This window comes from Carcharodon carcharias, chromosome 5, assembly GCF_017639515.1.
Source record: "Carcharodon carcharias isolate sCarCar2 chromosome 5, sCarCar2.pri, whole genome shotgun sequence".
Lineage (NCBI taxonomy): Eukaryota > Metazoa > Chordata > Chondrichthyes > Lamniformes > Lamnidae > Carcharodon > Carcharodon carcharias.
In genome coordinates this window covers 111,391,812-111,417,292 of record NC_054471.1, presented here as the reverse complement: position 1 = coordinate 111,417,292, position 25,481 = coordinate 111,391,812, and the positions used below count along the sequence as shown (strand labels likewise).

Below are 25,481 nucleotides of genomic sequence, written 5' to 3'. Positions count from 1 at the left end.
GCACAGTGATGGTTCCACGCAACAATGAAGGGCATCCTCAATGTGAAGACGGGACTTCATCTCTACAATGACTGTGCGGTGGTCACTCCTACCAATACTGTCATGGACAGATGCATCTGTGACAGGCTGTTTGGTGAGGATGAGGTCACGTATGTTTTTCCTTCTTGTTGGTTCCCTCACCACCTACTGCCGACTCAGACCAGCAGCTATGCCCTTTATGACTTAGCCAGCTCGGTGCTATTGAGCCACTCTTGATGATGGACATCGAAGTCCCCCACCCAGAGTACATTCTGCACCCTTGCCACCCTCAGTGCTTCCTCCAAGTGGTGTTCAACACGGAGAAGTTCTGATTCATAAGCTGAGGGAGGGCGGTAGGTCGTATCAGCAGGAGGTTTCCTTGTCCATGTTTGACCTGATGCCATGAGACTTCATGGGTTCCGGAGTCGATGTTGAGGACTCCCAGGGCAACTCCCTCTAGTCTGTATACCACTGTGCCGCCACCTCTGCTGGGTCTGTCCTGCTGGTGGGACGGGATGTACCTGGGATGGCGATGGTGGTGTCTGGGACATTTTCTGCAAGATATAATTCCATGAGGATGACGAAGTCAGGCTGTTGCTCTCCCAATTTTGGCACTAGCACCCCAGATGTTAGTAAGGAGGAAGACTTTATAGGGTCTAGAGGGCTTAATTTCCCATGTCATTTCCGGTGCTGAGTGGTCCATCTGGTTTCATTGCTTTTTTGTGACTTGGTAGTTTGATACAGTAGTTTACTAGGCCATTTCAGAGGGCATCAACCTTATTGCTGTGGATCTGGAATCACATGTAGGCCAGGCCAGGTAAGGACAGCTGATTTTCTTCCCTAAAAGATATTAGTAAACCAGATGGGTTTTTACAACTATTGAAAATGGTTTCTTGATCAAAATTAGACTTTTAATTCCAGACTTTTATTGAATTCAAATTTCACCATCTGTTGTGACAGGATTTGAACCTGGGTCCCCAGAGCATTACCCAGGGTCTCTGGATTACTAGTCTAGTGATAATACCACTAAGTAATTGCCTCCCCCCTTATATTTGAATTGAAACAATGTGCAGGGGTACCGGGAAAAGGCAGGGCAATGGCACAAGATCATAATGTTCATTTGGAGAGCCGGTGCAAACATGATGGGCCGAATGGCCTCCTTACGTGCCTTTAAAATTCTGTGATTCTATGAAACAGGCAATTGGTCTGTTATTTACATATAAGGCAACACCAGTTTCAGACAAGAGCACTGCATGTCAATATTTACCAACATGCAGCATGACTCGCCTCTGGCTCATAATAAGATGCACATCCTGCACGGATGCTTAGGAAATCATTTAATGGCTGGAAAAGAGTTGGTGCGTGCCCAAATTTGTAGGCCCAGGGCTCATCAATTCAAAATTAGTTGTGGAGAACTTGCTGGAACCTATCAATTCCTAGGAAAACGTTTAAAGACTTAAATAAGGGGAATGCATCCCCAGTACACTGTGCATGAGCCCCATTACCTTCTTATGATGTTGGATATCATGGCTTCTTAGCATTCCACCATGGAGTGGTGGTTACCATGTTTCAATCAGGCTCCCACCACACAATTGGGAGCCCACTTTAAAATTTCCTGCTGCTGCACAGGTTTCCCAGGGTGGGGAAGCCTGGCAGTGAAAGGGAGGTGAGAGCTGCCAACACCATAAAGCAAGTACCACACCCAGTACTCCTTGTGGGATAGCAAGAACAGGAGTGTCCCTCCAGACCTCACAAGGGAGCCAACGCCCTCTACCACAGACATCCCTCACTCCTATTACCCTGATTGTCCACCTTCCCCGGCTCTCAGTTACTGGGACTGTTCCCCAAGAGTACCCAGTTGCGGCCTCCTGCTGTTGCTTTTCCCTCCTGTCAGGTCTGGCTGTCAGTTTGGCCAGTGGTCAGTCAGCAAACAGAACAAAAAAAATGATAATGAGCTCCTGGAACTCACTACCACAAGGATTAGTAAATGAGACTAGCATAGGTGCATTTAAAGGAAAGCTAGACAAATGCCTGAAGAAGTAAAGAATAGAAGGACAGAATGTTAATAGAGTTAGATGAAGAAGGGTGGGAGGATGTACGTGTGGGCTGGATGGGCTGTTGCTGTGCTGTTAACACCGTGATATTTTTTAGAAACCTATTGTTCGGTTTTCAATAATGATATTCTTTAATTGCCTGTAATCATTTCATCTGCTTCTCATGTCATATAGAAGCACTCTTTTTGACAGATGTGAATACTACCTTCTGGAGGCGTGATGACATTGGATGGATTGCCTTTGTTTAGGAGTGTGTGACTGATCCAGAGTTACTAATGATGTTGATTAAGAATGCAGGGGCAATTTTTTAGTTAGTGCACTGTCGGAGTTACTGCCAGCTGAGGTTACCCATCATCTTTGCTGCATCTATTTTCTGGTGGAGATCATAGGAAGTTGTTTTTACTGTTTAGGTTTCGCATCAACAGCCATGGAAAGAAGAGGCACCTGGCTTAGCAGGTGAGCATAAAAGAGATGCAAATAGATAAAATAATCCAAAGGCCCCTAGATTGTGAGAATGTACAAGGTTGGCAGATAATAACAAGACTCCAGCCATTAAAAAATGAGATAATGTTGAAAGATAAATTGCCAGTGACCAGTTCCGTTTTACAAATCTCTCACAAAGCTGGATTACTTCTGCCTTTCCTCCCTCCCTGCTTCCCCATTAAAGCAATGCACTTATACAAGCAGTGATCATACTGTTACTTATGGACCACAGAATGGAAAAAGATACATAGGACAGAGGCTGGTTGATCTTATCAAGAACATATCGGCCATTTCAGTACTACTCCCAGATAAAATTCTCACCTCACTATTTGAGCCATCTGTACATGGCTCTGAATAACCACAAGGTCAGGAATAATAAACAATCCAGACTAAAGTAACAACGCTATTATGGAAATAAATAGATAAAAGATATATATCTATATAAATAAAACAAAATGGAAAGGATTTCCAATGATTACTGGGGGCTGGCATTCATTAAAAACCCGCAACAAGAGGAAGTTAAATCAGAAATCAGCGTTGGTAGCAAGCTGCAATCATACATTGGCAGTACTGTGCTGTGATGCTGTATACAGATGCTATCAGCTGCAGGATGGTGGGGTGATGCTTGCTGGAGGTCAGATAATAGGGAAATATTTAAAAGCCGATTTTAAACCCCCGTGGTGAAGGGAGCTTGGGCTGCTTTTGTGACAATTCACACCTCCCACCAACCTTACACACCTGACCTCATGCACAGGAAGTCCACCCACTCCAGAGGGGTAGGGGGCCAATTTAAATTGCAGTCATTTTAAGATTCTATGATTAACATTGCATGATATGTCTTTGCTGGTGATGCCAAGGATCTAGCCCCATGCAAGGCCTTAAAGTTCTTTTTGAGCCAGGAGGAACATGAGAGCCTGCTCCTGACACCTTAAGTCTCACCCAGGCTTCTTTCCTTGCTTGATTGGGAATTTGTCAACCTTCCCCAACCTTTAGTTGTTGGGACCATTTCTGTGCTGCCTAGCAGCATCTGAACACCCACAACCCAATCAACATTGATTGCTGCCCGTCAGCAGTGATGCCATTCCGGCTTTGGACAGGACTCAGTGTCAGTCGATGCATATGATGCCCAGGAATTAAAATCTGCCTGGCCTCATACTCGGGGAGGCTACAGAGTTTGCTGGCCACTTCGGCCTCCGTATCCTACCCGGAGTAAAATTCAACATTTAAGTTTTAAATTCATTGGAAAAAAAACAACTAATTACAACAACAATCTTATTTGTGCATTATGAGTGCAGCTGGGCCGGATTCTGTGGCGCGAACATGTAATCCCGCTGCTGGGAGGCTGAGGTTGGCGGATTGCTTGAAGTCGGGACTTCTGTTCTGCTGTCGTCTTTGCCGATCGGCTGTCCACACTAAGATGGGTGTCCACATGGTGGTCTTCGGGGAACCGACGACCATCAGGTGTGTTAAAGAGGGGTGAACCGGCCCAGTTCGGAAACGGAGCAGGTCAAAGCCCCCGTACTGATCAGTAGTGGGAAGGCACCTGAGAATCGATGCAGCTGTGCAGCCTGACCAATATAGGATAAGTGCAGCTGGGGAGCAGGGCTGGTGGGGGGCAGTACTGGGAATTGATGTGGGAAGTGGGGCCAGGGGAGGAGCTGGGGATCGGGGCAGGGCAGGTGCTGGGGAGCAGGATGGAGGAGGTGCAGGGGAGCAGGGCGAGGGAATTGCTGGGGAGCAGGGCGAGGGAATTGCTGGGGAGCAGGGTGAGGGAGTTTCTGGGGAGCAGGGAGAGGGAGGTGTGGGCACAAGGGCGAGGGAGGTGCAGGGACCAGGACGAGGGAGTTGCTGGGCAGCAGGGCGATGGAGGTGCGGGGACCGGGACGAGGGAGGTGCCGGGGGAGCAGGGCGAGGGAGTTGCCGGGGGAGCAGGGCGAGGGAGTTGCCGGGGGAGCAGGGCGAGGGAGTTGCCGGGGGAGCAGGGCGAGGGGGTTGCTGGGGAGTAGAGAGAGGGAGGTGCGGGGAAGAGGGCAAGGGAGGTGCTGGGGAGCAGGACAATGGAGGTGCGGGGACCAGGGCGAGGGAGTTGCTGGAGGAGCAGGGCGAGGGAGTTGCTGGAGGAGCAGGGCGAGGGAGTTGCTGGGGGAGCAGGGCGAGGGAGTTGCTGGGGGAGTAGGGCGAGGGAGTTGCTGGGGGAGTAGGGCGAGGGAGTTGCTGGGGGAGCAGGGAGAGGGAGTTGCTGGGGGAGTAGGGCGAGGGAGTTGCTGGGGAGCAGGGAGAGGGAGATGCTGAGTGAGCAGGGAGAGGGAGGTGCTGGGGGAGCAGGGAGAGGGAGGTGCTGAGTGAGCAGGGAGAGGGAGGTGCTGGGGGAGCAGGGCGAGGGAATTGCTGGGGAGCAGGGAGAGGGAGATGCTGGGGGAGCAGGGAGAGGGAGGTGCTGAGTGAGCAGGGAGAGGGAGGTGCTGAGTGAGCAGGGAGGGGGAGGTGCTGGGGGAGCAGGGCGAGGGAGTTACTCGGGAGAGGGAGGTACTGAGTGAGCAGGGAGAGGGAGGCACTGAGTGAGCAGGGAGAGGGAGGCACTGAGTGATCAGGGAGAGGGAGGCGCTGAGTGAGCAGGGAGAGGGAGGTGCTGGGGGAGCAGGGCAAGGGAGTTGCTGGGGAGCAGGGCGAGGGAGTTGCTGGGGAGCAGGGCGAGGGAGGTGCTGAGTGAGCAGGGTGAGGGAGGTGCTGGGGGAGCAGGGCGAGGGAATTGCTGGGGACCAGGGTGAGGAATTGCTGGGGAGCAGGGAGAGGGAATTGCTGGGGAGCAGGGAGAGGGAATTGCTGGGGAGCAGGGAGAGGGAATTGCTGGGGAGCAGGGAGAGGGAGGTGCTGAGGAATGAGGTGATGGAGATGCTGGGGAACAAGTCAGGAAGGCACGGGGAGTGAGGTATTGCCTTTGTGGGGAGCGTGACAGAGGAGCAGAGTGTGGTAGGTGCTGGAGACTGGGCGGGGGAGGGTTGTGGAGCCAGGCAGTGGCGATGTGGGGTGCCGGACAGAGGTGCGGGTGTGGTAGGTGTTGCAGAGCAGGATGAGAGAGTACCTGGGGAGCGGGTTTGGTGAGGTGTTGGGGATTGGGGCAAGAGAGTTGCTGGGGAATGGAGCAAGAGAGTTGCTGGGGAATGGAGCAAGAGAGTTGCTGGGGAATGGAGCAAGAGAGTTGCTGGGGAATGGAGCAAGAGAGTTGCTGGGGAATGGAGCAAGAGAGTTGCTGGGGAATGGAGCAAGAGAGTTGCTGGGGAATGGAGCAAGAGAGTTGCTGAGGAGTGGGACAAGGGAGGTGCTGAGAAGAGGGACCAGGGAAGGTGCTGGATAGCAGGGCGAGAGAGGTGTTGAGAAGTGGGGTGAAGGAGGTGCAAAGGTACAGGGCGAGGGAGGTTCTGGGGAGTGGACAGGTGGGGTGCTGTGGAGTAGGTCAGGGGAGGTCCTGGGAAACGGGGCCTGGAGAGTGCTGGGGAGTGGGGCAGGGGTGGTGCTAATGGCAGAGCTGGGGAGGTGCTGTGAGCCGGGCTGGGGTGATGCTGGGGAGCGAGGCGAGGGAGGTGCTGGGGGGCAGGGCAAGGGAGGTGCTGGGCAGCTGGTGAGGGGGGATGGCTAGTCAAGTACTGGGGAGTGGGGTGAGGAAGGTGCTGTGGGGAGGGGGGAGGTGCTGGGCAGAGGGGTGGGGAGTATGCTGGGCAGCTAGGCCGGAGAGTGGGGTTAGTGGAGGTGCTGGGGAGTAGGGCCTGGAGTGGAGCTGGGGAAATTCTAGGGACCAGGGCCAGTCAATGGGGCAGGGGATTGGGGCCGGAGGAGGTGCTCGGTTGCTGTGCCAACAGCAGAACCAGACCCACCTATACAGTTACAGCACAAGGGGATGGGGATGTAATTTTCCAAACTGGAGGAACAGCATCTCATCTTCCGACTAGGCACTTTACAGCCTTCCGGACTTAATATTGAGTTCAACAATTTCAGATCATGAACTCTCCCCTCCATCCCCACCCCCTTTCCGATCCCCCTTTTTCCAATAATTTATAATTTTTTTACAAATATATTTTTCTTTTCCCTCCTATTTTAAAATATATTTCGATCTATTGTTTCATCTCCACCTTTTAGCCCATTTCGATCCCTTCCCCCCTCCCCACTCCCACTAGGGCTATCTGCTACTAGCTTGTCCTGCTTTCTACCCTTAATGTTCCCATTAGCACATCTTTTAGCTAATATCACCACCGTCAACACCCCATTGTCCTTTTGTCTGTGACACCTTTGGCAATTTCTTCTTGGCCTCCACCTCTCACTAGCCCCCTATCAAACTCTACCTGTCCTACTCAACCCCCTCTACCAGCTTATATTTCATCTCATTTCTATATGTCTTGGTTCTGATGAAGGGTCATATGGACTCGAAACGTCAACTGTATCCCTCTCCGCAGATGCTGTCAGACCTGCTGAGTTTTTCCAGGTATTTTTGGTTTTGTGTCATTCAAACCATTGTGCCTGTGCCAGCTTTCTATAAGAGCAATTTAGCTTGTCCCAACTCCCTCACCCTTTCCCTGGACCACTGCCACTTTTTTTCCCTCGTGATTTTCCAATTCTCTGTCTAAAGCCACTGTTGAATCTGGCTCTATCATCCTCCCAGGGGTGGAATTTAATGTAGACGACAAGGGTCGTGCCCACTGGCTAAAGAGAGAAACTAGAAACCCAAAACCTGCGGGATCCTTCTTGAAATATACACATTGTGCTCCAATGACCGGATTGGACACTGACTGTTATTTTAACTATAGGCAGCATATTACAGGGGTTGGGGGGAGGAGCGGATGAATGGCCCGTTCCATCCAACTGGAATCATAGTCAGCACGGACCACCTTGCTCAATAACTCACTGCAGACAAGCTAAATAGACTGACAGTGGGCCTTCTGACCCTCACTGGCTCATTGGGGGTGCAGTCCCGCCCTCAGGGCTGCCGGCCAATCAGACAGTCTTGCAGCACCAGCAGTCCTGGCAGCACCATGATCGCATTAGTAGCTGCTGCCAGGATTACAAGCAGGCACAAGAAGGCCCGATGGATCCCAGAGCAAGGTGAGGCCAGGTTATTGGGCGGGGAGGCTTTGGGCAGCTTGGGGAGGCGTGTGGGGGGGGTGGGGGGGGGGAGGGGGTGGGGGGTGGTGGGGGGCTGTGTGGCGTGCGGGTGGTGGGCTTTGCAAAGCAGGCATGTAGGAAAAGGGCGAGGGCACTAGCTCAGGTAGGCTGCCCCCTGTTGCATGAAGGTCACTCCCACAAAAGATAGTGCACCCCTTCTTTCCCGACAGACTGCCCATGCCAAATGTATTGTAATGCGGGAAGTGTATTATCAGGGCCAATTGGCTTGTTAACAAGTTCCATTAACCCTTGATTATTTACTTAAATATGGCGGGTGGGCTGCCGATTTCCCAGGGGTGGGCACGACAATGGTGGGATTGGCATACATCCTATTTTACGTGCCCACTTGCCAAAAACAGGTGCGGCAGGGGCATGTAAAATCCAGCCAATGATTTGGGTGGAGAAATCACTGTGCCTCCTTCCAGATAAACTAACATCGAAAGAGATTGGAAGCAGCAGAGGCCATTCAAGGGACATTTTGTTTCACTTTCCCTTTGCAGGGGCCTTGAGGGGTGGTGGTGCTCCAGAAAAAAAAGAGATAAACAACTTCAGTAGTTTGGAGGTAAAGTCATCATAAGGACTCGAAACGTCAACTCTTTTCTTCTCCGCCGATGCTGCCAGTCCTGCTGAGTTTTTCCAGGTAATTCTGTTTTTGTTTTGGATTTCCAGCATCCGCAGTTTTTTGTTTTTATCACAGTCATTTGAATTAATTTAACTATACATAACATGCCGTCATGGTGCTATGGAAAAAAAGGGTGTCTATGGGCAGAATTTAATGCATTTCCCGAGGCAAGTGTGGATGTGGAGGCATGTTTAATCAGGTGGGAAGATGACAGGTGGGGGCAGCACTGCCTTCCCATCTTCCCGGTTAAGCCTGGGGTCAGAGGACTCGTGGACAGCCTTTCTGCCTAGCCGCCAATTCAAGCCATTAAGTAGGTAATGAATGTCCACTACAGAACCTCATCCCACAGCCAATGGTTTTCAGCCATCGGCGGGCAGAGAACATGCCATGCAGGGAGCCTGAAAAGCAGAAAGCTGTCAGGTTTGTTTGTGGGCTCCCAGGTTGGTGTGTGGATGGGGAGTTTCTACATCAAAGGCACTGAAAGCCTGAGAGAGGGACATGGCATTGAGAGGCGGGTGGCCTGAGCTCTGAATCAAACAGCAGGTTCCTTTGGCTGTTTGCAATAGTTAGAGTACTGACCATACTCAACCAACCCGTGCTTGCAAACCTCAGAACATAAGGGGATGTAACTTCAGGGGGAGTGGCAATTGAATCGGATTGCCACTCCGCTGATAATTACTTAGTTTGAAATCTAGCCGCTCCTATCTCGTCCGACCTTCCGACTCAGGCCGGGCAAGATCTGTGCAGTGCAGTGGGTTCCTGTGGCTTACAGTCGAAGGCAAATCAATTAAATGTAAGTCAGGCAAGTCCCCATTTTTACGGCACCAGTTGGGGGGACGATGCAGTCGGAGGGGAATGCAGTCAGGGAGGATGTAGTCAGGAGGATGGGGGATATAGTCAGGGGTGGGGCATTGTGGGGGGTGTCGTCGGGGGGTATAGTTGAGGTGGGGTGTAGTCAGAGGGGATGTGCAGTTGGGGGGCTTTCTAGTCAGGAGTGTGTAGTCAAGGGGTTGTAGTGGGTCGAGGGGGTAAGGGCAACCCTAGCGGGGGTTGGATGAGTTAACTGGAGGAGGTGGGGGTGGCTAGTGGGTAGTTGGGAGGGTTGTGGGGGCTCTAAGGTGTCCTGTGGGGATTTCAAGGGGTGGGGGGCATCCAGTGGGGGCTTGAGGAGCTGTGGGGGTCCTATGGGGGGGTTGGAGAGGTGTAATGGGGGCATGGGGGTAGTCGGGAGCGCTATGGGTGGGGTGGGGGGAGTCTGTACAATAGTTCCCCAGAAGCTAGAATTGGTTTTAATTCTAACATTTTCTGGGTAATTTGCTGTAAGACAGCCGAAACCATCCAAAGTTTGCAATTTAAATACTAATTACATATAGTCTCATAACCCTTCTATTACAAAACACTTGCATGAATTCTAAGCACTTTAAAGCAGTTATATTTTTTGAATCTCTTTGTGGAAAAATACTAAAAAGATCCCAAAATATAACAATGCGCAAAAGGCCGATGTTGTGCTTAGCAACTGTCCAGGGAAACCTAGGTCCCCTCTCTCACTGTGGGGAGTACATTTCCAACTCGACTTCTGATAGTGTCTCTCAGATGGGAGATTGGTGGAACCTCTTAGAGAAATGGCCATTTTTTTTACCCCATGTTTACCCCATATCTCCCATGGTTCTACTGATTTCCCATTGATGCCATGGCAGGAGATCGGAAGAATCCAGTGCAAATTCAGACCTGCATTCTACATTTCTACATATGTTCAGAGCACATCCAAGGAAGTTCAACAGAAACTGAGCATTAGAGTATGCTCCTATATTAGAAAATGATAGAATTTCCATCTTAGTATAGGTGGTCCAAAACAAGAGCTATTATAATTGAAAAGCGTAACATTGTTTTGATATGAAAAATAGAACATTCCCCTTGTATAGTAACAATTTCAAATCTTCAGCTATTCAGCAGCAAAAATTCTACAATTCGATGACCACCCACAACTTCTGGAACTTAACATTTATGGTTGTTAACTTTCAGGAGTGGATTCAGCTCTCTGACATTGATTGCAATGAAAACTGGCACTTGCTGAGCAAAACTGCATCAATCTGCAGGTAATGGAATCTGCTGAGATTTTGTTAACAGCAGCCAAGAAGTGAAATGAGATTGTAAGGCATTACCAGTTGTGATATGGCATAACCAATGATAACATCTCCTTCAGGAACATCCCAGGATACAGTGGCAGAGTTGGCCTTCAGGTGACTGACAGTGACATTGACAGGAGCTGGTGGTCTATCAGCTGAAAAACACAAATCAATGGTTGATGCTTTTAATGCAATTATTTTTTTTTCAAATGAGACAAGAATTGTACACAGTATTCGAGATGTGGTCTCACCAAGCCCCTGTACAGCTGCAGTTCCCTACTTTTATGTTCCATTGCCCTTGCAATAAATTCCAACATTCCATTTGCCTTCCCAATACTTGCTGTATGTGCATACTAACATTTTGTAATTCATGTACCAGCACACTCAGCTCGCTCTGTACTAGTGAGTTCTGCAGTTTTTCTCCATTTAAATAATATACTGCTTTTCTATTCTTCCAAGCAAAGTGGACAAGTCCATATTTTCCCACATTATACTCCATCCGCCAGATTTTTGCCTACTCACTTAACCTAGCTATATCCTTTTGCAGACTCTCTACCTCTTCTTGACAACTTATTTTCTTACCTATCTGGATGTCATGAACAAATTTAGCCACCATACATTCAGTCCCTTCATCCAAATCATTGATTTGGATTGTAAATATCTGAGGCCCCAGCATTGGTCTCTGTGGCTCTCCACTTGTTACAGCCTGCCAACCCAAAAAAGATCCATTTTTCCCTACTCTCTGGTTCCTGTTAGCTAACCAATCCTTTACCTATGCTAATATGTTATTCCCTATACCAAGTAATATTACCTTGTGTAGTAACCTTTGATGTAGCACCTTATCAAATGCCTTCAGGAAATCCAAGTATACCACATCTACAGGTTCCCCTTTATCCCCTGGCTTGTTACTTGCTCAAAAAACTCTAATATATTAGTAGAAAGCGATTTCCTTCTCACAAACACATGTTGACTCTGCCTGATCAAATTATGATTTTCGGAGTATTCAACTATAACCATCTTAATAATGCATTCAAGTAGTTTCCTGAAGACAGCTGTTAGGCTAACTGGCCTGTAGATTCATGCATTCTGTATCTCTCCTTTCTTGAATACAGGAGCTCCATTAGCTATTTACCAATCCACTGAGGCCCTTCCAGAATCTAAGGAATTTTGGAAGATTATAACCAATGCATCCACTATCTCTGCAGCCACTTCTTTTAATGCAGGCCACCTGGTCCTGGGGACTTGTCAGCCTTTAGGTGTAATAATTTTCTCAGCTTTTCCCTTTGATGATCGTTTTAAGTTCCTCCCTCCCAATCATCCCTTGATTTTCAAGTAAATTCGGGAAGTTTTCTAAGTCTTCTACTATGAAGACAGACACAAAATATCCGTTCAACACCTCTACCATTTCCTTGTTATCCACCATTAATTCCCCAGACTCACTCTCTAGAGGGCAAAGTTTAGCTTTAGTATTCTTTTTCTAATTATGGGCAACATTTTTTGGTCAGTGAGTGGGGGGGGAGTGGCCCGCACACTGATGCGTAAAGTGACGTGGGGATTAATGGAAATGTCCGTCCGACCTTAAGGTTGGCAAAGAGTCCAGGCGGCCTTCTGAAAAAGCATGAAACCTCATCCATGGGCGGGCTGCGGTTTCATGAGGGATTTAAAATTTTTCAATAAAAGTAATGGACATGTCCCAGCTCATGTGACAGTATCACATGAGGGGACATGTGAGGAAATTTACCTTTAATAAATTTTTAAAAGTTCAGCCGATCTCCGTGGGGCAGCACTTTGCCTCAGGGATATCTGGGCGCTCTTTCATGTGCATGCGCGAAAGAGCGCACAGACCTGCTCAGGGAATCCCCTGCGCCGCCCGCACAGGGACCACACAGCACTTTCGGGTAGACATCACGCTGGGCGGGCCTTAATTGACCCGCCCATGTAAAATGGCGGCACGCCCCCAACCAGGGACGCCGATCGGGAACCCGCCTGCTCGTGTCTGCTCCAGCACAACCCTCCCAACGAGGGCGAATGTTGCCCTATTCTTGTAGAAACTTTTACTTTTAGCTTTTATATTATTAGCAAGTTTTCTCTCATACTCTTCTTTCTCCCTCGTTTTTTATAGTCATTCTCAGCTAGTTCTTAAAATTTGACCAATCTTTTGATCTACTATTAATCTTTGTAGATTTGTAGTGTTTCTTTCAATTTGATATCCTTTACTTCCTTATTCAGCCATGGCTAATGCATCCTTCTTAAAGAGTCTTTCTTTCTCATTGGGGCAAATTTATGCAATAATGTGGTAAAGGTGCTACTTACAAAAGTACACCACTAACCATACAATGACCTTCCTGCCAGCTCCAGTTGTGCAATTCCTTGGACTGAAATTTATGGGCCAGTCATGGGCAGGAAGACAGGCAGGTATACCCCTAAATTAGGACACCATGCCATCAGTAGCATTCCCACCACTGGTCCACCTGCCCCACTCCGAGCGCTATTTTACGCGCAGCCATGGAGACATCAGGTGGACGTCCAATTGAGGGCCTTAAGCGAGCAATTAATATCCAATTAAGGGCCTCATCCCACTGCCATTCTGATTTAAAAAGGCAGCAGGAGAGGCCTGTACCCAATGTATAGCCCAGCAGGTTTAACCCTGCAGGCTGCTGGTCAATGAAGGGGGGTGCCTCCTTTCCAGGCCTCCTGTGTCAATCAAATGACCCCCCCCCCCCCACCCACCCCACAGTTTTCCCTCTCCTCGTCCACTCTCCAGCCTTTCCTGTCAAACATGCCCTCCAGCCCCTCTCTGCAGCCTGTCAGCCTGGCTTCAACAAGATCTCAGACTTACCTGAATGTCCAGGTCCATCGTTAAACACCACCTCCTGCTCTACTTGCAGCACCAGCAGTGCCCACTGCTCCTGCTTGGTGCTGACGGTATGCAGAGCTGCCAGCCTCTGATTGGCCAACAGTTCTTGGAGGCGGGACTTCTTCCTGGAGATGGACCTAAGTTCCACCTTATACTAATTAAAGGGTCATCGCCCGAAAAACTAAAGCAGGGTCAGCTGGCTAAATGGAAGTGAACTCATCCCCAGAATTTACACTGGGGTATGGGGAGTCCATCTTCAGTGTAAAGTCAAGCCCCTTGTTTTTTCTATCAACACAACTGTTAGCAACAGGGGCAAGTAATACACAGGAAACAAGGGGACTGCATCTTTAACTGAAATGAAAGCTTTAACTGAAATCATAAGCATAAGATTAAATTCAATTAACTCCAAATCACATCACCACAACTAAAGGGAAGATACAAGAAGCATCCATTCTGAGATCAAACAGTTACTAATTGCTGAGGAATGTTTCTGTAGGATTACCTCTTGCTTGTACATCCATGGTGTTTGTCTTGAGGCACACCAGGAATTTTTGTGCAGATGGAGAGGCTTTCAGTCTTTGCGAAAATGGAAGCGGAGACCCGCATTTGGAAGTCTCACCTTAAACGCAATTCCCACCATTTTCACGAGGTGGCAGTCTTATGGGGCTAGGTTCTAATTTACATATCTGTGGTTCATGGGGGCAACTGCACATCTCAAAGTGTAGCTGCCTCAGTCAGATCTGATTTTGGTTAGTAGTATGTCTAATGTTATGACCAATGCAGTTGGTAAAGCGGAATTATTTAAAAATTCCCAGAGGGAAACTTTAAACAACTGTCATAACCAATAATTTTACATGTTCTGTTTGAGATGCGACTCTAAACTCAGGAATCAGACCACTAGTTCTCGAGGCTTTACATTAAGCTAAATGAAACATTTAATTAATTACATAGGTTAACATATATACGCATGGCTACAAATTGCTACTATCATAACTTTTAACAAATTGCCAAATTAATCTCCATTAAGGCAACCCATAGACTTAACCAAAACACCAGGCAAAGCATTTCCACCTTATGAATTCAAAATGAGGTTCTTTTTATTATGGAGCCAGTTGGAGGCTTGCAACAGCCTTTTGATCTTACATTGCCTCTCCCCTACATACCCGAAAACTACTGAAGTTATACCTACCACCACTGATTGAATTCAAATTCTCATTGTTTCACCAGTCCCTTTGAACTTTATCTTTTAACAATGAAACCCCTGTCATAGCATCAAATTTATTAGTAATATAAACATTATGGCTTGGTATCTTTTAGAAAGGTGTCAAGTTTTCACCCCACTTCTTGAATGCTCTATTCAAAATATGCAAATACACACTTTCTCTCTGTTTATATCTCAAACTAGTACACATCAAAGCACCCAGGCTAGTTGGCTTTAATTCAATTTAATCCAAAGACATACCTGCAAACTAAGTCTCTATTTTAAAAGAAAAATATTTTCCAAAATATTACATACATGAATAGCTTCCTGACACTAAAATATAATGGCCTGAATTTTTAGCTCAGCGGGCAGGTGCGGTCATGGTCGACAGGCCTGGATCGGCCGGGGAATGAACTGTTGACCGCGATCGGCCCCCGACCACGATTTCACGCTGGCTGGCCAATTAACGGCCAGGTAGCGTGGAGCACATGCTGAAAAGGTCAGTGCTGCCAGGGTGGGCAATGACGTGAAAGTGGGTGCAGGCAAGCACTGAGGGAAAGCTCCCTGAAGGCAGAGAGCTGCCTCAGGGAGCTGCAGACCCCAAAATGTTCCAATGATGTTTTAAAAAGCAGACAAAAATGCCCGAGCATCACAATCAGGCACTTGAAAATATAGATGATAAAAGTGCTGCCCACAGATTTTTATTTTTATTTTTATTTTATTTCATTACGGAAACCTCATCCCGCCCTTGGATGAGGTTTCATGAAAAATGTAAAAGCCACCTGGCCGATTCGCCCACCTGCCAACCGTTGGATGGGCAATGGAAAATAGCAGACAATTGCACCTCTAATGGACTTAATTGTCCTCTTAATTGTCGGCGGGTGTGCTTCTGTCTTCTTTGCGCACTCGGCTTGCCCGAGTGCGCAAAGACGGCATGTCGCTCGCCCAATGTCATCTCGGCCGATTTCATGCCCGATCTAATCAACGTAAAATTCAGCCCAATGTGCACTTTAGGCCAGGTAGGAGAAGATTTAAAGCTCCCAGATTCTTTGGAAGGGTAGGTAACCCATTTTGGATGTGGTACTGAGGCAGCTTTGGGAGAGATAAGGTGTGCTTTGGGAAAGATATAAGGGTCTCTTTGGGATTGGGAAGGTGCCTTTTGGATTGTTAAAAGTAGATATGAATATGCATAAAATGTGCATAAGCCAATTGGAACTGTAAAGAGAAGTATCCTGATAGGTGTCAGGAGAACTGTCAAGCTAGCTGTCAGGCAAACTGTCAGAACTATCAAGATAGCTGTCAAGAGAACAGTCAGGATAATTCTAAAGCTGTTAAAGGATTTAAAGCTCCTTCCCTATACATTTTTTAAAAATGCAGCGTTAAAACAAAATCAGCCAGTGCTATTTCAGCCTATCTGTTGGCATAAACCTGAAGGTTATCGTTATAGGATTAGTACTACATAACTATTTCACAACCTTTCATTATCACAGTGGGGTGCCTATCAGATTGCAGTTTGATTGATGGCACCAAGCGGTTATAAACCCTTTGAAGTGGGACTGTGAATACAATTATTTATCTTCATAAAGAATTAAAGGAATTTAAATGTAGTAAATGTTTTTTTTCAATGGGAGCTGCTTTTTTGAAGTGGTGAATTCATCAATAGACAGCTAAGAACTTTATTTAATCTCAGCATGAGTCCTGAGGTCTGCCCATGGTGGATGAGCTGGCATGACAGGTGTAAGAACAAAAGGTGGTAGGTGGGGGACCATGAGTTGGCACTAAGTTGGCTTAAGGGCTATAAAAGGCAATGCGGGTGGCTAAAGGGGCATAGGATGGTATGCAGGGTATGAAGATCCATGGGAGTGAATGGGGGGCATGAAGTGGCATGGATTGTCATGAATAGGGCCTGAGGATTGTGTAGGTGGTGAGCAGGTGTGAGGTTGAGGGCTGGAAGGTTGTTTTTTGTTTTGTTGTTTGCTTTCAAAGCCTTGAATAAGTGACGGTGCAGTGAGCTAGCCTTTCTCCCAACCTGCCTCTGCACCCGGCAGCCTCCAACGTCTTTCCGGGGTCGTCCACCATGACTCCCATTTTCAGCTTCTCCCCTCCCCTACACAAACTGTAAATCATCCAAACTGTGATGGTCGCACATGAGATATACATTAATATTTTCCAACGAGTTGCTTGAATACTAAGCTATTGTCACTGTTAGGTCAATACCACTCAAAGGTCAGCAAAAGTTTAATTGCTTGGTGAGAGAACTGGGGAGATTGTAAAATGCTTGTCAATTTCAGGTTAGAGCAGAAAGTTTACAGCAAACCTAGCGAAAGGTAAAACTAGAGACTGACCCTTTTCCTCCTGTTTTGCTACCAGCCACTGGTAGCAAACTCACCTTTAATAATTTGCTAGCCACCACTTTTGCCTTTCCAAAGCACTGTAAACCCACTTGATGCAGGCATATGGTAAAGTTGGGGGCAAAGTTGTGGGACCAGTGAATGATGCCATCCTGCCAACTTCAGAAGGAGTAGGTGCAAGTTGTAACTGCATTCAATGTCCTGGGAAATCCCAGGACAGCTTTAACATGATGGAGACTAAGTGTGAAAATACCAACTTGCTCATGAATATAATATTGCAGGTTTTCATTAAAACATATACTCTGATGAAGTGCCAATACCTCTAAGGTGGCAATATCAAAACTAACCCCATCCAATTATTTTGTCCTGTTTTTCATGTGAATCTGGAAGGAATGTTTCCTTCGTACCACATGCAAGTACATCAGAAACCTATTGGTTAATTTAATTTGATACAGTGGAATATTTTCCTTTTGGAGAATACTGAGATTTCTCTGCCCATCATATGGGGCCATTGATTTGAACAGACAAATATAAGGCCTATCGTGTGAAAGTAAAACCAACCCCTTTGAATTTGTCTCTAATATCTTAAAGCTGCATACTCAATAATTTCAGTATACGTGACCTAAATCTTTATATGCCCTATTCTATTTTTTCTGTATGCAATATTGGTCATTACTATTCATAGGAAGAATATCACTGGTTTTGGGAATATGCAGCAGTTTATTCTTAAAGATACTCTTTGGCTTTGTGAAAGAGAATAACATAGTTAATGTAGAAAAATTGTTTGCAATGATGAGTACATAAAAATCAAGGGGGCAACATTAAGTAACAACAGAGGTCGTTCATGCAAAGGAAATCAAACATATGGAACAGCTTCTCCGGAAAGGTAAATTAAGCAAATATAAATTGGCTCTAAAGTAAAGCAGGAGTAATTCAGTGTCTTTTCTTCAAGGGCTGACTTACCTGCTGCATATTTCCAGCATTTTTTTCTAATGTAATTGCCATATACTTTGAACTAACACTTCAAGTGAACTATTTTATTCATCATCATAATTGTGACAGAAAACCAATCAGAGGTATCATTTCAATAGAGAAGGTGAAATTGCAGCTAAATGGCAGGCAGCAGCCACCAGATAGCAACCTGATTAAAAGAACAGTACTTTATCTACAAATAAAAAGTAAGGGTTTGTGAGCATAATCTAGACAGTATCTTAAACAAATTAGTGTTGTTTGAGTAAGATGTTAAATGTTAATCCACCAGTCACAAAGCCCTGTGCTACAAAGTCTCTTTCAAGGATCCTACAAACATAAATACATTTTTTCTCTATATAATGCATTAATTCAAGCTTGTCTAATTTAGACTAATTATTTAGTGATAATGTTTGCGCTTATTGTATCATTCTCATTATTTGATTTAATTACTTTCTCTGAGACCATGCTGACTTATCCTCGATTGTCTCCTAATTTGGGAAAAATGACCCAAAAGGCAGCTTGAGTTTCAATTTGATTATTTAGTGCCAAAAATGGTTCTATGGGGGAGGAGACCTCACCAAATTCTCAGATTTTAAATTTATGGAACTGAAATTTGATGAAATCAACAATTGATTACGATCTCCAGAAAGTAAGGGACTGTCTGTTCTTCATTCATGCTTCCTGGGAATGTAGAGTTGTAACTTAATAAATTCCATTGGATTAAAAAAAATGTATCACAGGGAGAAACTATTTAACAGATGAAATAGCTAAATCACTTGAGCCCACATTTTGGTTCTCTAGCAGCAGGGCCTATTTCCCCAAAGAATAATACACCTTAATAAGAAAATGTCAGCTTAACTTACCGGGTGCTCTGGGGTGAAATCAATGCCCCGCTATTTCCTAGTTGCCTAATAAAACCAGAGCAAATGGTGCTGAAATTAACATGACTGTGATCCCCAGGTGTTTTTATGGGAAATGGTGAATTATAAGCTTGGATCATTCATATACAACATGGACTTCCTTTACATCAACCTGTATGTCAGGCCCTTTGACATCAAAAAATACAGAAAAAGAAACTGCCAATGGAAAGAGTAATAAAAATTTGAGAAGTATGAAAAATGGCTAGTAAAAAATATAGTAAATATACAAGGAATGTTTAAGAATTGCAAGCATTGAGCTTTTATTTCCATTTGAAATAGCGCACAATCTGAAAAGAGCAAAACCTGCACAAATACCACTCACTGACTTGCACATTTTTTGCATCATATCTGGGTACTTAATGAAGTTCATCCATGAATTGAGTCCAAACAATTAATCTCACTAAAAATACAAAAGGTACAAAATTGCAGGCCAGAAAGAAATCGGGCATGGGTTGCTTCTGTGCTACTTCCAAAACTATACTCCCAGCACAGAGGGCCACTGACTGACAAAGTGCTTTGAGTCTACCCCAATCCATTCTGGTCCATGATTTATCCTCTTTGGAAATGTTTTTAACTCTATTAAAAACTCCTGAAACCTTGTGTAAACTAATCCATTCATTAAATGCACATACATAATATAAGCAATGGGATTGTTCATTGGTCTTCAATTTTCCCTCCTCATGACTTGAATGTTAAATTGGAACTCTCCATTTCTGACAGTCTATGAGGAATCAGAGCTACACTGAACATACCTGATTCTGTCCAATAATTACGCAACACAGTAATGAAGGAATATTGTGCAGAGAAGGGCACTACAAAAACTCCTGCTGTGTGTTTTTAGACAGTGATCCTGCATATTTACAGTTTGTATGACATAAGTTACATTACAATATTAATATTAATGTAATGTGCTTAATGAAACATTGCATTGGGCATGCAGACTAAAATATTAACTATTGTTGGAAGTAGCCTGTTTAGTATAAAAGGATTCAAATTTCTGATAAAGCAGAGGATGCAAGTTAGTACAAATCTATGAACTATTGATATGATAACATTGCTGGCAGTAATTTGATGTTTGCAAATTGAAGTTATTATGCTGCGTGCCAGTGCTTTCTGAAGATACATATCCCACTGTGCATGCATTCTTCTAGGCTCAGTCTTGTTGTTATGAGAAAGTGATGATATAACTTCATCTCCAGGGATTGTGTGTAAAATATTGGGTGCATGTTTTCCTTTGGATGTTAAGCTAAAATGGAAAAGTAGATATGTGTAAACAGTTATGCAGAGAGGGTAGACGACAATAACATATTACAATTTTCCACCTTTGCACTCCCAGCAGGAAGACTCATTGCTAGGAGTGTACGCCAAACATTAAGGCACATGTACATGATTTTCTAACTATTATTAATGTATCCACATTTTTGACTTACTGTTGGAAGCAGAAAGTCAGAAAATTATCCTCATTTCTACAATACTTTAGTTAATTGTAAAATGCTTGAGCAAAAAATAAGAAAGAATGTTTTGTAAAAAGGCAATTCAGAAAAAACGCCCGCATGATTAGGTAGAATCGCTTACAAAGATCTGAAGTGACAATCAGTCACCTATGCTGTACCATTAGTGCCCTCACTGTCCTCAATAACTGCATGATCCTTTCATAGACCTATAGGAAGATGTCAATCACTATAACTTCCAGTGGTATATTGCATTCATCTACACACACTTCAACAGCAGCAGGTGCCATTACAATTTTGGCACGTTGCTTGCTCCAAAATATCAACAGCATCCATGACTGCATAACTGTAGTCATTCATTCATATATCTACCAGCATTCTTATGCTATGTCTAAACAGGGATTAAAGGGACAATTTTGTGATACAACAAAAACACATGAGGGTCCAATCATGTTGGCTGATGTGTGTAATGCAACCTTGGGCAACTAAGATGGCCATATGTCACAAATCTAGCTCATTTAATTAAACTTTAAACTCTGAGTACTCCTGGTGGCTTGCACAAGGAGGAAATGAGAGATTGTAGGCGCCTGTAGTCTTTATAAACAAGTCTTTCATTTATTATCACTTCAACCATGAAATACTATACACCATATTGAAGATGCCTTTAAAACAAGTTCACCATAATAGCTAATAGGAAAATAGATATAGGAGAAAGCCAACCTTGAGCCTGTTTCAGCATTGAATTTGACTGTCTGCTGTTCCTCTATTCCAGTTACCTACCTTTGTTCCATATCCCTTGATACACTTACCAAACTCTATCCATCTCAGTCTTGAAAATTTTAGTTAGGCTGTAATCTACTGCCCTACGCAGAGACCCATGAGTGGTGGGTGGGGAGTATGTGTTCCAGATTTCCACTATTCTTGAGTGAAAAAAGAGCTTTATGATTTCACTCCTAAATGGTCAGTTTGAGGCAGGTGTCTTTCTTGACTGTTCAGAAGAGTACGTAAAATTGTATCCCACAGAATTGTTGCAATTCTAACTGCCTACCTACCTTGTTTCCACCAGCTCAGTAATGTTGAACCACTGCTTTATTGTCAGATAGCCAGCTAGGTAGTCAAGCAACAGCGCTGGAATAAAAAGCAGGGAGTGGAGGGGATTGGAGGTGAGAAGATGGGTAAAGTTATACATAATTTGCATACATATGGAGCTCATCCTATGCTAATGGTTAAAATCACTGAAGGACAGACAGCATGATGAAAAAGAAGGGAACAAGAATTGAGTCTGTGGTATGCCAGTGACGGGAACAAAATTAAAACCATTGGAGAATATGTAAGGAATAATATTCCACTTGCATGCACATTCCAAAGTCCAGGATTACGTGCTGAGGGACGCACTAAAGCTTGGGGCAGCCGCCGCAGAGGCTCAATGGGGAAAGGTCGCTGTCTAAGACCTTTCTGCCATAGTGCACCGAGAGGCTGGGAACTGTTTAGAGCTCCTCAGGCTGTACAGCTCACAATGAATGTCCGCATTGAATACTAATTGTATTATAATAGTATTGAAGTACCTCAGAGTGCAACATGATGTATGTTCATAACTCCAATACCATTGTCTGATTGTCTGAAATGACCATATTGAAATGATTGTAATATTCATTGATTGTATTGATGCATCTCGTGATCCATGTGTAAAAGTTGAATCTGATTGTACTTTTTGTGATGGTGATTTGGAAATATTTTGTAATGTTCTTCCAGGTATTTATTGAATAAAGTATATTTTTCAAAAAAAATCCACTTACGTGCTCCTAGCAGAGCATTGCATGTAGAAGTGCATATTGGGCAAGGAGAATTGCCAGATATTACATACCCCTCCTGAATTTCCATCCATTCAAAGTGAAACTCTGAGAGACTTCATGGCCCTGCTTCACAATGAAATGAAATGGTGGCCAAGCAGGTATGTGAGCAAGTAAAAATTGAGTTTGAGGTTGAGGTAGGAAATGGGTGGAAGTAACGAAGAGAGATTTAGGTTGGAAATTAAAATAAGTATTTACTCAATTCTTAGATTGAGGCTAACTATACAGAGGAGGCTTTAGTGAGGAAGATACCCAGGGGCTGGAGGAAAATAGGTGACAAGGATTTCAAAGTATAAATGCTTATAGGGCACTCAAAAGTGTAGAGAAGACCAGAGGAAACCAAGGGTCAGTTAAGGCAAGATTTATTTTTGCAGATACATGGAAACATACAAAAACATAAGGACAATCCCATTAGACTTGCTTCAGTTCATGGTGTAATATGTCCACCACCGATCCAATCCCAGCCAAGTCATCTTAAGGGAGAGACTAAGAAAAGAGAAATGGAATAAATTTCCAAAGCAGCAAATTGCAGGTGTCACTGCCTATGATTATCTGCATTTTAAAATAAGTGGATAGAAATGTGTGGGCATTGCCCTGTGAGTTATCAGTAAGATGCCCACTGCATGCAAGGCCCACCAGTGGAATAGGTCTCCAAATATCTCACCCAAAATGGCAGCAATTCAGGAAAACACTGGGAATGTACTCTTCAACCAAAGCAAGCAGGGAAAGACCGGGAAATGGCAATAGCATGTAACTCCCCATAATCCCAGCTAGTTTATAAAGATAACCTTCTATAACTGGAACTTCATGGGTGAGATTTTAACTTGTTGAAAACTCATCCATTTGCACAATTAAATTGGGCCTCATGCCTTTATTGGCTCTTAAAGATAAAAATGTATTTTCCATCATACCACTAAAAATCATTTTGTACATTTCTAACTGTATTTAATAAAGAGTTAAGTTCGGTGTATATATATATATCCCCACTAATGGGCAGCAGGACCTGCTCGGCAACTTTACCATAGGCAGTCTTCTAATTGGCCTTTTACCTCAGGCAGCCTCCTAATGGGGCTCCTGATGTTGCTGGCTTAATCATAGTGCCTGTGGCTCTGAAATGATGAGTGTGAGAGAGGAAAACCTGCCCGCGGGCCCTCTGTGGCCCATCATGCTTTGCCTTGATCCCCTGGACTACTGCAGGCAGGCTGCCTCCACCTATAGTAGTGGGGGGGGTGGCGGTCACCTCGCTGTCAGGGACATGCCCACGGCAATGTATATTGGCTCCTATATTGAGTCCTTAATTACGTCATTGAGCTGCCCAGCTTCTTTGGGTGGGCAGCCTATACACATCTGGTCCCTTCTTCAGTAAAATTAATCAGAAACTCATTTGAAATATGCCAGAACAAAGAGACAGTTATCTCACAATAATCACAAAGGCAGTAACAAGGCAAAAATGTCTCCTTATATTGAACAACGGAGTTCATGTGTCCTTCCTGAGCATTGTCGTAATATAGTACAGTTTTGTTCTCAATATGATTTACCAAATGCAGAAATACTGTTGAACATGCTTTATTACTTGTTTCTTCTAAGTTTTGATTTGTTAATAGAATAGATGCTCCTCTAAGATAGAATCATAGAACCATTGGAAAGGTATGGCACAGAATGAGGCCATTCAGCCCATCATGTCTGCACCAGCCAAAAAAAAAAGAAAAGAAACTAGCTCCTCATTTTTAATCCCACTTTCCAGCACCAGGTCCGTAGCCTTGCAGGTTACGGCACTTCAGGTGCAGATCCAGGTAACTTTTAAATAAGTTGAGTGTTTCAGCCTCAACAACCAATTCAGGCAGTGAATTCCAGATGCCCACCACCCTCTGGCTAAAAAAGTTTTTCCTCATGTCCCCTCTAATCCTTCTGCCAAACTCCTTAAATTTATGCCCCTGATAATTGACCCCTCAGCTAGTGAAACAGGTCTTTCCTGTCTACTCTATCTAGGCCCCTCATAGTTTTGTACACCTCAATTAGGTCACCCCTTGACCTCCTCTGTTCTAAGGAAAACAACCCTAGCTTATCCAATCTCTCCTCATAGCTGCAATTTTCCAGCCCTGGCATCATTCTTGTAAATCTCCTCCGTACTCTATCCAGAGCAATTATGTCCTTCCTGTAATGCAGTGACCAGAACTGTACACAAAATTCCAGCTGTGCCCTAACCAGCATTTTATATAGTTCATTCATTACATCCCTGCTTTTGTATTTAATACCTCATCCATTAAAGAAAAGTGTTCCATAATCTTTCTTTACCAACTTTTCCACCCGTCCTGCCACCTTCAGGGACCAAGGTCTCTAACTTCCTCAACCCCTCTCAATATCCACTCTTGCTTTGTTTGCCCTTTCCAAATGCATTACTTAACACTTTTCCAGATTGAATTTCATTTACCTCTTTTCCACCCACTCAACCAAATATTGATATCATTCTGGAGTCAACAGCTATCTTGTTCACTATCAACTACATGGCCAATTTTTGTGTCATCTGTAAATTTCCCAATCATGCCCCCCACATTTAAATCCAAATCATTAATATATACAACAAACAGCAAGGGCCCCAATACTGAACCATTTGGAATGCCACTGGAAACTGTTTTCCATTTGAAAAAACATCCATCCAGCATTACCCCTTTGTTTCCTGTCACTGAGCCAATTTTGGATCCAACATACCACCTTTCCCTGTATCTCATGGGATCTCAGTTTTTTGACTAGTCTGCCATGTGAGACCTTGACTATATCAGTTGCACTACCCTCATTCTTGTTATTTCCTCAAAAAATTCTATAACGTTACTAAGACACGATCTTCCCCTAATAACACTATCCCTGATGAATCCATGCCTTTCTAAGTGACAGATTATCCTGTCTCTCAAAATTGATTCCAATAATTTGCCTACCACTGAAGTCAGACTGACTGGCCTATAATTTTCTGGCCTATCCCTTGCACCCTTTTTAAATAAGGGTACAACTTTTGCAGACCTCCAATCGTCTGGTATCTCACCTGTATCTCACAAGGATTGGAAAATGATCCTCAGAGCATCTGCTATTTCCTCCCTGACTTCTTTTAACAACCTGGGATATAATCCATCTGGCCCTGGTGATTTATCCACCTTCAAGGATGCCAGTCCCTCCAGTACTTCCTCCCTCATTATTATATCTAATATTTTGCACTCCTCCTCCTTAACTAGAATGTCTGCATCATCCCTCTCCTTAGTAGAGACAGAGACAAAGTAGCCATTGAGAAACCTGCCTACGGCCAGAATTTTATGTTGATCGGGCGGGTACGTGTATGACTTGAATGCATGTGCAATTGCGTGAAATGATGTCGGGCTTGCCTCCTGAGCAACACACGAGCAACATTGAGGTTGGCGGGCAAGTGCGGGAGT

At 44.8% G+C, this 25,481-nt stretch overlaps 1 protein-coding gene across 6 annotated transcripts in view; it reads right to left on the bottom strand.

Moving 5' to 3' along the window:
* Nucleotides 1-25,481, bottom strand: part of LOC121277978 (fibronectin type III domain-containing protein 5-like) — a 288,355-nt gene that overhangs the window by 178,793 nt on the left and 84,081 nt on the right. For all 6 annotated transcript variants that reach the window (XM_041187933.1, XM_041187935.1, XM_041187932.1 and 3 more), the window contains exon 2: nt 10,494-10,612. In XM_041187933.1, the coding sequence (XP_041043867.1) occupies nt 10,494-10,612 (119 nt within the window). The remainder of the gene's footprint in view (nt 1-10,493; nt 10,613-25,481) is intronic.